Source organism: Hemicordylus capensis, chromosome 6 (assembly GCF_027244095.1).
Source record: "Hemicordylus capensis ecotype Gifberg chromosome 6, rHemCap1.1.pri, whole genome shotgun sequence".
NCBI classification, from domain to species: Eukaryota; Metazoa; Chordata; class Lepidosauria; order Squamata; family Cordylidae; genus Hemicordylus; species Hemicordylus capensis.
In genome coordinates, this window is record NC_069662.1 from 29,993,247 (window position 1) to 30,007,719 (window position 14,473).

The 14,473-nt window shown below is 40.3% G+C and overlaps 2 protein-coding genes across 2 annotated transcripts; both read left to right on the plus strand.

The window, feature by feature from the left end:
- Nucleotides 1-723: 723 nt before the first annotated feature.
- LOC128331066 (olfactory receptor 14J1-like) lies at nt 724-1,674 on the plus strand. The gene has a single exon (XM_053264430.1). The coding sequence runs from the start codon at nt 724-726 to the stop codon at nt 1,672-1,674; it is 951 nt and encodes a 316-aa protein (XP_053120405.1).
- A 7,193-nt stretch (nt 1,675-8,867) lies between these two features.
- LOC128331067 (olfactory receptor 14A16-like) lies at nt 8,868-14,220 on the plus strand. The gene is made up of 2 exons (XM_053264431.1): nt 8,868-8,899; nt 13,272-14,220. Exons 1-2 carry the CDS (start codon nt 8,868-8,870, stop codon nt 14,218-14,220), a joined length of 981 nt encoding a protein of 326 aa, XP_053120406.1.
- The last annotated feature ends 253 nt before the right edge of the window (nt 14,221-14,473 follow it).

Below are 14,473 nucleotides of genomic sequence, written 5' to 3' on the forward strand. Positions count from 1 at the left end.
TATGGTCCACTAAATCACACTGCTTGACTGTAGGGCTGTTATAATCAGTCTTCCTGCACACAGAAGCTTATATTGAAATCAACCTTTTCATCTTCTGAGGTACCCTCATGCTTTTTTGAGGCCTTCTTTCAGTGCAAATTAATCTTAATCTTGAATTGTATAATATGCAGTGGCAGCTGGTGGGGCACTTTTAAAAGAAAATTACCACCACACCTGCAGATTGCCTTGAGTAGTGGTGCTCCATTTGGTATCCTGAGCAGTGACAGTGCTGCTCCACCACTCATGGTGGAGGAACTTGCATGTGTGGAGGCCATTTATATGGTCAGTTCCTGGGCTGCCAGCAGCCATCTCAACTGTAGAGCTGAGGGGATGGAGTGACCTGGCAGCATGGAGGTTTCTGAATGCAACACACCGACTTATTGGTACACTGTGGGATACTTGGTGGCCCGGCTTTCTTCCTCCAGCTCCCGATCACCACCGAGCTCTCCACAGCAAAACTCATGTGGATGCATGTGTGTCAGAGCACAGAAGCAGCTCAAGGAGGCAGTTACTGGTGTGATAGCCACAAATCTCTGATAGTATTATAACTTAAAGGACAATGGTCCCCACACTTCCTCCAAACCTAGACATACACAAAGGAAGATCCTTCTATGTTATGTATTTAATTGATGAGTATCAGTATGTCATTCTTTCTTTATTCCTCAAAGATAAAGGATCCTGAGGATGAGAACAACTATGTCCAACTTTACTGCTGGGTCTGGGTTTCTGCTCCTGACATTCTCAGAGGTCCGAGAACTGCAGCTCCTACATTTCTTTGTGTTCCTCGCATTGTACCTGACAGCAATAACAGGGAATCTTCTCATCATCATGGCAGTGGCCCTTGATCATCACCTGCACACCCCAATGTATTTCTTCCTAATGAACTTGGCCGTTCTAGACATTGGTTCCATTTCTGTTGCTATACCCAAATCCATGATGCAATCCCTCCTGAATAGCAGATGGATTTCTTTTTCTGGTTGTGCTGCTCAAGTTTTCTTTTATTTCTTTTTTGCAGCAGCAGATTTTTCCATCCTAACCATAATGGCACATGATCGCTGTGTTGCTATCTGCAAACCACTCCACTATGAGAGAATTATGCATAAAGGAGCCTGCATTCAAATGGCAGGGAGTGCATGGATTGCTGGTATGCTCTATGGTATATTACACACTGGGGGCACTTTTGCCATCAACTTCTGCTCTAATATTGTCAATCAGTTCTTTTGTGAAATTCCCAAGTTGCTAATACTTTCATGCTCAGATTTGTATCTAGTTGAGGTTGGACTTCTTGCAACTAGTTCCTTTGCAGGATTAAGCTGCCTCATTTTCATCATAGTAACCTACATTCAGATCTTTATGTCAGTACTTAGCATTCCCTCTGCACAGGGACAGAAAAAAGCTCTCTCCACCTGCCTTCCTCACCTCATTGTTGTCTCGGTTTTTTTTTTTGCTGCATTCTTTGCCTATGCAAGGCTTCCCAGTAATAGTTCCTCTGTACAGGACTTTGGCTTTGCTATTATATATATCATAGTTCCACCCATAATGAATCCAGTGGTCTATAGCATGCGAAACAAGAAGATCAAGGTTGCCCTGCACAAGATATTAACTGTCAGGCATTCTTCTACTACTGTTCCCTGAAGTGTTTTGTGATAAGACTATGAACAATGATCCTTATATTTGTTGACCTTATGTTCAAACTACATGAACCTTTTAGTACATATCCATAATATTTCACCCCCATGTCTCTGCACTGGCACCAAGAGGGAACTTCAGTTCTAGAACATCTTCCTCTAATGCCAGGGCATCAACTGTAAACAATGGGTCAGTGCAGTAATAAGGAAGATTACTTCTGAGTATATCACATATATTGTGATATTCTTTGCTGTTGTATATTTTGAGTTGTTGTTGTTGTTGTTATTGTTATTGTTGTTGTTGTTGACCTTCAATGTCCCTTACAAATACAAATTCAACAGTCCTCTAATAGTCAAATCAACCTCCATTCTTTCCTACCCCTTGGCCCACAACATGGTATATAGAACTGCTGGCTTCAGATTTCTCTATTCAGATGTCTTGGTCTGAAACAAATTGCTGTAATGCCAAAATATCAATTGTGAACTATGGGTAAGTGCAATAATAAGGAAAATGTCTTCTGAGGATATTACCTATATTTCCTGGCTTTTTAACTTGCTGTTGTATATTTTGATTGCCTTTTCTGCCACCCCCCCCTTTTATGGGACCTCCAAGGTCCCTTACAAACACAAATACTGCAGTCCTTTACTATTCAAATCAAACTCCTATCGTCCCTGCCCCCTGGCCCACATTCATGCACGTAACATATAGAACTGCTGGTTTCAAATCTCTCTATTGAGATATCTTGGATTTTTAATGTTCTTGTTCCATTAAAGTGTCCATACATCCCACTTGCCATTGCTTAAACCTTGGAGTTTAACATTTCTATCATTCATAGGTTTTCCCCATAATATACACACACTAGTGTGCACTTTGAAAGAAAGGTTTGCATTTTATACATGTGTGTTCTGTATATCTTCTATGTTATGTATATATGCATAATTTTAGCTTGGGAGCCCTTTTGGACAGGGAATCAGTATTTTAAAATGTAAATTGCTTTGAGAATTTTTTATTTTAAAGTAGCATATAAATATTTGTAATAATAATCGGTTGTACTTGAGTTTGAGACAAAATGTCATAGTAATGTAAGCAACATATGTACATATATAAATAAATTGTTGCAGTTAGAATTAACCTGCCGACTTTAATTCCATTTCTCTACAACTGGACTAAATTTGGTTCAAATCGAGGTTCACAAATTAGATCTCTTGTGCCTCAAATGTTCACACATCCACCATCTTGGATCGGGGTGGATGACATCATTACAAACGACACCACTGAGGTATCCCTATGTGTCACTCACTACAACTGTACCTCATTTGGTTCAAATCAGTTAGACAGTCCACAAGTTAGCACACTTGCACCTCAAATAATTAAATGCATCACAAGTATTTGCATCACAAGGAAGTTAGCCCACATGCACCTCAAATTAAAAAATGTCTCACAAGCATTTTAAAATTCTTTTTAAATTTTATTCTTAAAAGACATATCTACACTGGAAATCCGGCTGCTTGCCACTTGAATGAGTGGTGAGGCCTGTTTGTCCCACCCACCCCCCTTGCAAAAGGCACGAGGACTGCTTGGAGCCCATTGGCTCCCAGGTGCAAGGGGGGCGGATCTTTCAGTCCCAGGGTTATAGTCATATAGTCCCAGTCATAAATTGGGGTTGATTGATTGACTTTTTGAGCATTCCAATTCCAGTTCATTCAGTCATGTTGTGCTATTCATCCATTTGTAAAAGGGTCTTCAAACATAGCGAGCTAGGCAAATGATAGCTGTTAAACCTGGGGATAACTTCTAGGCTCTCCACAAAGGGAAGAAGATTTTTTGAGGTAATTAAATAATCAATTAGGCTCATCTTAGAGCCTGCAAGGTAAGCAAACTTGCCGGGATAGTCTTTCGGGCATGAGCCATTCAATATGGTAAAATTAAGACTGAAGGTTATGCAGCTTAAGCACAAACCTGCTTAATTTTATCTCTTTAGAGATGACTAAAAAGAAGCCAATCGGCCTTCAAACTATTGGGAAAGGCCTTCTGTTGTATATATAAAGTCGAATCATCTGGACCTATCTTCGCGTTTAGATCCCCACCTATCACCACAGAAGCATCCGAGAAGGACAAAAGAAGATCTGCAAGACAATTTTCCAATTCAGACCATATTACTCCAATCTGTGATTTCCTTTTTTGCGGTGAGAGGTAAATATTAATAATCAGCAGTCTATGTTGGCTAAATTGGACCAGGACAGCCATAGCATATTGGTTAAGTGGTGAGAGTAGTCTCGAAGTTGCTCGCAACAAGGTGGCCACCAGAATGCACAGGCCACCTTTACACCTGCCTTGGCCAGCCCCTAACACTGCTTTAAGGGTGTAAGATTGAAAGCTATTAAATGTTATGTTTTCTGAAGACCAAGTCTCTGCAGTAAGATAATATCAAAACAAGCAAGGAATTGCCTGAAAGAGGAGCCCGATACAGAAGAATACCATCCTGCCACATTCCAAGTTAAAAGCGCTATTTTAAATTGGTCTTTTAAATGTCATTGTGTATCCATTGGGATATCCCCGGATACTTGACCATCCACCTTACTAAATATATTTAAGCTACGAGATTTATCAGATTGAATTAGAGTTCTCTGAGGTACATTCAGGGCTTCTGCAGAGACCAAACCTATCACATTATCCAACAAAGGTAATATCACAGATTTTTTAGCATCAATAGGAAATTTTTCAAGAAGCTGAAATCCTCCCAGAGTACTTCAATAATCCAGGCTTCTATGAACAAGGGCATCTTTTAAATAAGTTAATTTAGCTACAATTTCTTTTTGCTCATTGGCTGGTAGTTTCCCAAAACTCCAAATCAATGCTTCCTCTTCGGGGAGGAAGCCATTGAGATGTTTAGCAACAACCTCATTAGTTAATACCTCAGCTGATTGCACTTGAGATCCCTTAATATGCCTTATATATCAATCATGGGAAACTCTGGTTATTCACATTTTATAACCCTGAAACATATATAGATAGCTTAACTATTTAGAAGCCATTACCTTAGAGGAAAAGGTTACTATAGCTAGAGCATTTTGGTAGTTATAAAATAGTGAACATCAAGAATATCATGGGGAGTAAGAAAAGTCAGATTAAATGTTCTCATTAGTTGAATAAGATGCACCTTACGATGCACCTTCCTGATGTAAAAGCCCTTTAGGCTTAGGAAAATTAACAAAAACTACTTTATGGGGAATCAATTGCAAATAGCATAGATTTCTGTCTCCTGGATCTTTAAAGTATTATCTGGGTAGGCAATACTGAGCTAGATGGACCAATGGCCTGACTCAGTATATGGCAGCTTCCTATGTTCCTAGGTTCCTAAAGTTTGATGGTTCTGATAATGGAGGCAGCATCCTTGAAGGGGGAAACTCCTGAAGTATATCATCAATCTAATATTCTGGTCCAGACCTTCAGGACCCTCAGATGACCCCTCAGAATGAGATCCCACCCCAGAGTTTTGTTCCGGGAGAGGAATTACTACATTCATGATAGAAGACCTCCTCTCCCTCTTACAATTCCCAGCTTTAACCTTATTGCCACTTTGAGAACTTTGTTGTGCATCTAAAATCTTCAAAAGTCTGTTAAATTCATTTTTGCTCTCCATCTTGGTAAGGTAGGGGACTTTATGTTTTTACTTTTCTTCTTCATTAAGCTCTTTTTCTCAGATAATTGTGGAGTAGGGCATGTTGATTTCATCTTAACTGGGTGTAAGGCATTCAGAGATGAGTTGGAATTGGGTAAAGGGAAATTATCATTTGCTGAGTCATCTTTTTAATAGTGGGGAGTTGTAAGGCTACTTCAGTAAGCATGCTCAGAAAATTCTTGCACTCCTCCAGAAAAACTTTAATACGAGGGCTTTCCAAGGACCAAGCGGTAGCAAGTTTGCTAATTTTCTCCTGCTATTTAATCAAGATTTCTATAATAGAAAGGAGCCACTGATCTTGTACCTCACATGTAGAATCTCCATTAACAGAGGCAGGAGAAGGCTGGACATTATCATTTTCTACATTACTCCCTGAGTCAGACAATAATGACACATGGTCTACAGTATCAGCAAAGGCAATCTCCTGAGCCAAATTCAAACATGTATTTTTGGTTCTTGAGTGTCCATACAAAGCAGGCAAAAAGGACCAAGTGATCTATCAATGTCGGAGGCAATCTCAGAGGCACTCTCAGTCACTTCTATGGGTCTCGATACAGAATCAGAAGGTTTTATAAGCTGGAAAAAGTCAATAATACAAGCCTGTTTGTTCTTTTTCTGTCTCCTCCTTGAAAATTCTACTCTGGCAGCAGCTGGCGGAATGCCCAGAGTATGGTATGTAGCTCTAGTTAAAACCATTTCCAAAGAGAGATATTAGCAGTTTATCTCCCAGAGGGGAAAAAAAAAGCATTTGCTTGCTGCCACAAAAGATTCTCTAGTGCAGCTGGAAAAGCAGCAGGGTTATCTAGAACTCTAAAAGTTACTGCAGTGTTAAAAAGGAGATGAAACAAAACAAAACAAAAGGTCTTCAAATCTCCAGTATTAAGTCTACACAAACATAGATAACCAACCTTTCAATTTGACAGCAGCCAAAAAATGATTAGAGGAAGGAAGATATAGTCCTGATCCAATTTGAGGCTGTTTGTTCTATTTTATCTCTCTAATTCATTTGTTTTCCTAATCTTTGGCAAGAGCTCAAGCAAATGCGGCTATACTCGCCGTTGCCATCTTGGAGACCCACCAAATTTATTCAAATTGAATCTGGGGAGATTCGATTCAAGCTCAAATTTGGCCAGGAGTGATTGTACAGATATATTTTTAGGTCAAATCACTCAAAACAACCAGATTTGAGTCGAATTGATTCGGCTACAAAACTATTTGCACATGTAGTACAAATAGTTGCAATGTAGGGACATTGCTACTCATCCCAATGATTTGCACTACCCTACATAGGGTCTGTATTACAAAGTGGCTAGATAACTAAATAAAATCCATTGTGCTGATTGAAAAGCATGATAATCCTTAGAATGCTAACCTATGTGCCTTATTTTTGCTCTAATTTCTCTTCACAGAAAGAAAATATCACATAGATGAACACATCTTTTCTTTAACATGAAGGTTATTTGAGAGTCACAATCCCCAGGAGATGAGAATTTCAGTTTAAATTATACCTCTTAACAAAGTTTTATATTTAAAACTTTGAGATGACTCAGAAAGCAAGAATAATTTGTGCTTTCCCCCCTCATTTCCCGAGGAGATTAATTAAAATAACATATAGAGAACAATTACTTATTTTTGTTTTATTTATTTTTTTAAAAACTCTCTTCAAGATGTTGAGGATTTTTTATTTTTTTTGCATTTCAGTTTTCTGAGGAATATGTAGATCACATAAGAATAAACTATACAGAACCACAGGCATTATTTGAGATATTTCAAACAGAATTATATTGTCAAGCACATCCCCCCCCCCAAGTGATGATTCTTGGTTTGGCTTTCATCACAGTGTGATGCAGCTGCTAAGAAAGTCAATGCAATCATGGCCTACATTAATAGGTATCACAAGACGTAATAGTTCCATTCTATTCTGTGCTGGGCAGTTATCACTTGGATTACTCGCTGACATTCTGTAATAATTCTGTAATACTGTAATAATATATAAAATAATAATTCCCAATGGTGTCATTCAAGAGTTACTCTGAAAGACTACTAAATTCCAATAGGATTTCCTCTAGCAAATTTAATTAGGACATTGGCAACTATGTCCAGTTCTGGGCACATTTTAAGAAAGACATTGATAAACTGGAACAATTCAGTGGTCAACAAAGATTGTGAGATGTCCGAAAATATAGGCCTATGAGGAACAGTTAAAAGGGCTGGGTATGTTTAGCCTGGAGAAGAGGGAAAATATGATAGCAATCTTCAAAGACCTGAAGCGCTGCTATAGAGAAGAAGTGGACTGGTTCTCCTCAGCTCCTAAGTGCAGGACTAAAACTATTGGGCTGAAATTGTAGATTTACGCTAGAAGTTAGGAAGGCTTCTTAACTGTAGGAGCTGATTGGCAGTAAAACAGTCTGCCTTGTGCAGTGGTTGACTCTTCTTCGATGTTTTTAAAGAGTGGCTGGGTGGCCATTACCAAAGAAAGGAGATTTAACAGATTGTGCAAACCATTGTACAACATCCTTAATTTCGCATGCTAGCAAAATAATGTTCAGGATCATCCAATGCAGATTAGAGCCCTACGTGGAAAGGGAAATGCCAGATATTCAAGTTGGTTTCAGAAAAGACAGGAACAGAAGATATCATTGCTGATGCACGCTGAATAATTGGGAAAGCCAAAGAATACCAAAAAGAAATCAATATGTGCTTTATTGACTACAGAAAAGACTTTGATTGCATCGACCATGTCAAGTTGTGGAGTATCCTTAGGAAAATGGCCATCCCAGAACATCTCATTGTTCTCATGAGAAACCTATACACAGGACAGGAAGCCACAGTCCAGATGGAACATGGTGAAAAAGACTGGTTCCAGATCGGCAAAGGAGTAAGACAAGGCTGTCTACTGAGAGAAGCTGGATTGGAAGAAGATGAATGTGGCTTTAAGGTTGGAGGAAGAAACATCAGTAACCTGTGCTATGCTGATGATACCACTCTGATAGCTGAGAATGCAGATGATCTGCAAGCTCTAGTAATGAAAATCAAGGAGCACAGTGAACAAATGGGACTGCGACTAAATGTAAAGAAGACTAAACTAATGACAACAAGTACATCAACGAGCCTCAGAATTGATAATGACGACACTGAAATGGTGGATAGCTTCTGCCTTTTAGGACTGACCATCACGAGTAAAGGATCCAGCAGTCAAGAAATATGCCGCAGACTAGTATTTGGTAAGGTTCAATGAAGGCCTTGGAAAAGATATTTAGATGCCGTGATGTGTATCAGACAATGGTTTTCCCTGTGACACTCTATGGATGAGAAAGCTGGACTTTGAAGAAGCAAGATAGAAAAGGTATTGATGCTTTTGAACTTTGGTGCTGGAGAAGACTTTTGAGGATACCACGGACAGTCAGGAAAACAAACAAATGGAACAAACAAACAAATGGAACAAACAAACAAACACATCAATCCAGAATTTTCACTTGAGGCACAAATGACCAGGCTCAAATTATCATGCTTCAGAATGTGCTGGGGGAAGTGGTGGGTACAAGAACTGTTTGAGAGAAGGGATATAGATGGAGAAGGAACCCCAAAGAGTTTGTGAAAAGATGGAGGGTGAAGCTGGTGAAAGCTCAAGTGGAGGAGAACCAGAAAGAAGACTCCAGAAGAGGACCTCGGGAGAGTTCCTGGAATGAGAGAGAGAGACAGGGAGGGAGGGAGAGTAGGAATAGTTTACTGACTGTAGTGTCGAATGGCTGCCTACTTGCTAATAAAATGCGATTGTATGGGCTGAACTTAACCAAGAAGTGTGAGTGGATGAGGAGGTGGTTTGATGTTTGCTAGGACCCAGTGGCAAAGAACTGAAGAGACAAAAAGACTGTGTGAGAAAGTCTTTGCGGGGACACCCAATGTTGAACACAGGCGCAGCAGTACACATCCTATCTGTATCCTGCATTTGAGGAACCTGTACCCAGGCTCACTTTTACAATGAATACAGAGACAATAATTCACACAAAAAACCATATATGTATGTAAAGACATCTGTTCATTCATACAACCTAATGTCTGGCTTTAAATTGCATACATGTTTCTGTGAGAAGGCAGTAGAGAAATTGGACAAAGAATTAAAAAAAACCCCAATAGAAATAAATTCCATATGCGCTATCACTGGCATTTGAATCCAAATGACAGACCCCATAACAGTGCTTGAGAGCTTCTGTGGAGCATACTGTATAAACCAAGCGTATTTATGTGCCTCCTTGTGCAATACACTCCTATGTATGTTTGCAGATATTCTGCCAGCTGGGTACAGAACAGTCCAAAGTCATGAGTGCTGACTCAGTGTGCTATAAAGCTACATCAATGGGATGGGCAATCTGTGGATATTCCAGAATACTCATAGCGAAACGTCCCATCCAGATATGGTGCCAACCTCACAACACATAATGGAGGAACCACAACATATAAAACAGGGAGATGTCTTACTTCTGGGCCTTGCTGCAGTGTAAGTCAAATCTCATGATGTGCCCCAATCCCGTTGTGTGACTGGTGAACCAGTACTGCAGGGTCACCTATGAAAAAACCATAGATACTATGGATCCCAAAAGGCCAAGGGGAGTGTCACTGGAGCCACCATATGCATTGAGGTATCTGTGTGGTGCATTATACATATGCTACAGGACCAGTTTTGAACTATATGATTTCTGTCAGCATATATGGAAACTGAGGAAGCGATGTGGCATGGAATGCACTAAAGACGCTTTGGGTTAGGTCTTGGGAAGGGCACTGAGATTTTTTTTGTTCATTAGTATTGGATTTATCTGTTGCCTGTGCTATTTTTGCATGTCTGAATACCACTTACATGTACAAAGTAAGTATCTCTCAAGTTAACATAAATGCAAACTTAATGAGCTAGCAAGGCGGATGTTAGACAGGAATGGAGATTTCATCAGTTTTTCCTCTCTTGTGCTGGACTCTTGGGAACAAATCCCAAAGAAGCCAAAGCAAACACTACATTAATCACCTTTTGAAGTAGGCAAGCCGTTAAATCTGCGCATTATCTGCACATTAACAATAGAAGGCTACAAAGAATTAGCAACTATTCTTATACAATTACATGGGCTGAAGGATAAGGACCTAAAGAGTGATTGCATCTCGTACTGAAAGATGACTACAAAAAAAGTCCTGAAAGTGTTTCTGTAAGTTATTTTTAATAAGCTACAAATCACTGTCTGCTAGTTGTGTTTGGCTCTTTTGGACCTTAAGCTCTTTCATCTGCAATTTATTTCTGCAGGATTTAACAAGTATTTTAAGTTTTAGAAGTGATGGATTCTTCTGTTCAGATAGGTTAGGAACATAGGGTTCTCAAGGTTACAGGTATGCGTCTCTCAGCCCAGTTGCAGCTGGTGATGGTGCTATCAGGGGTGGCGGTGTGGGGGGTTGGCAAAAGGCACCTTTAAGCATAAATTAGTAGGGGCTTAGAGAATGGTAGCTGACTCAGCAAAATGCAGTGTGGTGGCAATTAACAGATTTTTCAGAACGCAGGGAGCAGGTTTCATTCCTGCGGCTTTAGAACTGTATTCAGCAAAGGTTATCCCTCATCTCTTATACGGGATCCAACTGGGACCTTATGCAAACTTTGACATGCTAGAAAGAATTCAATCCGGCTTTTTGAGAGCTATCTTTGGGACTACAAGATGCACCTCAAATGTAACACTGCGCATGGAGGCCGGCCTCATAAAGATCGAATCTCGTGCCTGGCTTTTAATTATTTACTTTTGGTTGAGAGTCCACCTACGCCCGGTGGGCCTAATTCCTCAGTTTCTATCGTTAAACCCACAACCGCAGTGGTGCACTGTAGTTAGTAAAAAGCTTGCTGCTCTAGGAATAGACCCTGAACAACTGCTGGAGTTACTTGTCAAATGCGAAAAGAATAGTAAAACAGCGTTTGACAGATACTGAATTGCAAAATAACCGGGCCTCTTTGACAGAATTCTATAAAGGAGTAAGAACTAGATGGGATCTTTCACCAGCAAATTATTTGTCCCATATTACACTCAGCAAATTCCGGTGGGCATTTACAAGGGCAAGAACAAATTCTTTTCCCTCTGCATTATTAGCCGGGAGATACAGTGGTGTTCCCTTGGAAGAACGCTACTGCAGATGCGGCAGTGGGGAAATAGAATCTATTGAGCATATTCTATTATCCTGTAAATTACATAGGCAACCAAGGGAGCACTTAATTTTACCTCTGGTCTGTAAACAGACAGATCGATCTGCTGAACAACTTGTTAAATTCTTACTTTCTGATGAAAATGTTTTAAATTTTAACTCCATAGCCAAATTTTGTTATATTGCTTTTAAGATGTATAATGAGAACCTATAGAGTTTTCTATAAATTGTTCTGCTGTTTGCATGCATGGATTGTTTAGTCTAGGACTGTAAATAAAACTTGACTTGACTTGACTTGACTTAGTAGGGGCTTATCTCCAATCCCGTCATACTTGAAAAACTGATCTGAGCAGTGGGGTGCCATCCAGCACCCCCTGTGGCAAGAGATCAGCTCTCACCCCCACCCCCAGTGGCACCTTCACTGGCCAATACTTTCTCAGCCCTATCTGGGGATGCCAGGAAGGGAATTTTGAACCTTCTGCATGCAAACACGCAGGTTCTCTTCCCAGAATGACCCCATATGTCACAGTACTCATATGTAGTCTCCCATTCAAATGCAAACCCTAGCAAAGGGGAAAATTCATGCTCGCTACCACAAGACCAGGATTCCTCCTGCTCGACAGTGGCCACCTAACTGGGCATCTGTTGTATCCTATTGGAGGATTACAAATCAATATTTGACTAGCCACTGGAGAAACACATTGGTCCACACATTAATCCATTCATTTCCACCGACATTCTTTTAGAATGCAAAGATTATCAAATGCTTTTGTGCATACAGTATGTTTAGTTTCCTCAGAGAAAAATTCCAGAATAATATCTATATTGGTCTATAGTACCATGGCTAAATTATACTCAGGCTGTTTCACAAATGTATGTACTTTGTGCTGCTTTATCCAGTGATCACAGTTGAAACTTTTATTGCTTCCATTGGAAAGTATTGAGTTAAAGGAACAGAAATGCTTTGTGTGTAAGAATGTAATGAATATCCAGGACAGTGGTGACATAGTATGGTCCACTTAATCACAATAGTAAACCAACTGCTTGATTGTGAGGCTGTTATGCTCAGTCTTTCTGTACACAGAAGCTTATATTGAGATCAACCTTTTCATCTTCTGGGGGTACCCTTATGCATTTTTGAGGGCTTCTTTCAGTTCAAACTAATCTTCATCTTCGATTATATAATATGCAGTGGTGGCTGGTGAGGGCGCCACCGGGATGTTAGTGGTGGTGGTGGTGGTGGTGAAAGGCACCTTTAAAAGTAAATGAGACTTTTACCAGCGGTACTGCCACACCTGGGTGAATGGCAGCTGCTCCTGGACTGGCAGTAGCCATCTTTACTATACAGCCTAGTGGACTGAGTAGCCTGGCAGCAGGGAGGGGTAGCAAAGCACCATGCTGACTGTGTGGTGAATTGTGGTAAATACCTGGTGGTTTTGGCATTGTTCCCTATTCTCCCAATCACTGCTTGGCTCAGAAGCATCTCAACATCCCAGAAGCATCTCAGACCCACCGTCCCCCACCCACCACTTTAGTAATGTGAATGACCTTATTCTGTTGCAATGGAACAGGGAAGAAGTTATGGAACTGTGATAGCCACACGTCTCTGATAGTGTTATAACTTAAAGGACAATGCTCCACCCACTTCTTGCAAACCTTGACACATACACAGGAAGATTCTTCAATGTTATGTATTTAATTGATGAGTATCAGTATGTCATTCTTTCTTTATTCCTCAGAGATAAAGGATCCTGAGAAGAACAACTATGTCCAACTTTACTGCTGGGTCTGGGTTTCTGCTTCTGACATTCTCAGAGGTCCGAGAACTGCAGCTCCTACACTTCTTTGTGTTCCTCGCATTGTACCTGACAGCAGTAACAGGGAATCTTCTCATCATCATGGCAGTGGCCCTTGATCATCACCTGCACACCCCAATGTATTTCTTCCTAATGAACTTGGCCGTTCTAGACATTGGTTCCATTTCTGTCGCTATACCCAAATCCATGATGCAATCCCTCCTGAACAGCAAATGGATTTCTTTTTCTGGATGTGCTGCTCAAGTTTTCTTTTATTTCTTTTTTGCAGCAGCAAATTTTTCCATCCTCACCATAATGGCACATGATCGCTGTGTTGCTATCTGCAAACCACTCCACTATGAGAGAATTATGCATAAAGGAGCCTGCATTCAAATGGCAGGGAGTGCATGGATTGCTGGTATGCTCTATGGTATATTACACACTGGGGGCACTTTTGCCATCAACTTCTGCTCTAATATTGTCAATCAGTTCTTCTGCGAAATTCCCAAGTTACTAATACTTTCATGCTCAGATTTGTACCTAGTTGAGGTTGGATTTATTGCAGCTAGTTGCTGTGCAGTATTAAGTTGCTTCATTTTCATGATAACAACCTACATTCAGATATTTATGGCAGTGCTTAAAGTCCCCTCTGCACGGGGACAGAAAAAAGCCCTCTCCACCTGCCTTCCTCACCTCATTGTCTTCTCACTTTTTCTGTTAACTTCAATCTTTGCCTATGTAGTACCTCCCAGTAATAGTTCCTCTGAACAGGGCCTAATCTTTGCTATTATATATATCACAGTTCCACCCACAATGAATCCAGTGATCTATAGCATGAGAAACAAGGAGATCAAGTTAGCCTTGCAGAAGATGTTAACTGTCAGGCATTCTTCTACTACTATTCCCTGAATTGTTCTATGAACAGACTAAGAATGGTGATTCTTGTATTTGTTGACCATATGTGCATACTAGATGAACTTTTACATAAAATAAAGTAAAGTGTGCCATCGAGTCAGTGTCGACTCGTGGCAACCACAGAGGTCCATGGTTGTATTTGGTAGAATACAGGAGGAGATTACCATTGCCTCTTCCTGAGCAGTATGAGATGATGCCTTTCAGCATCTTCCTATATCACTACTGCCCAATATAGATGTTTCCCATA

Coding starts and splice junctions, on each gene's coding strand:
- LOC128331067 (XM_053264431.1), top strand. CDS start 8,868: ATGTGCTGGGGGAAGTGGTGGGTACAAGAACT. Junction 8,900..13,271: donor AAGTGGTGGGTACAAGAACT/GTTTGAGAGAAG, acceptor AAGGATCCTGAG/AAGAACAACTATGTCCAACT.
- LOC128331066 (XM_053264430.1), top strand. CDS start 724: ATGAGAACAACTATGTCCAACTTTACTGCTGGGTCTGGGTTTCTGCTC.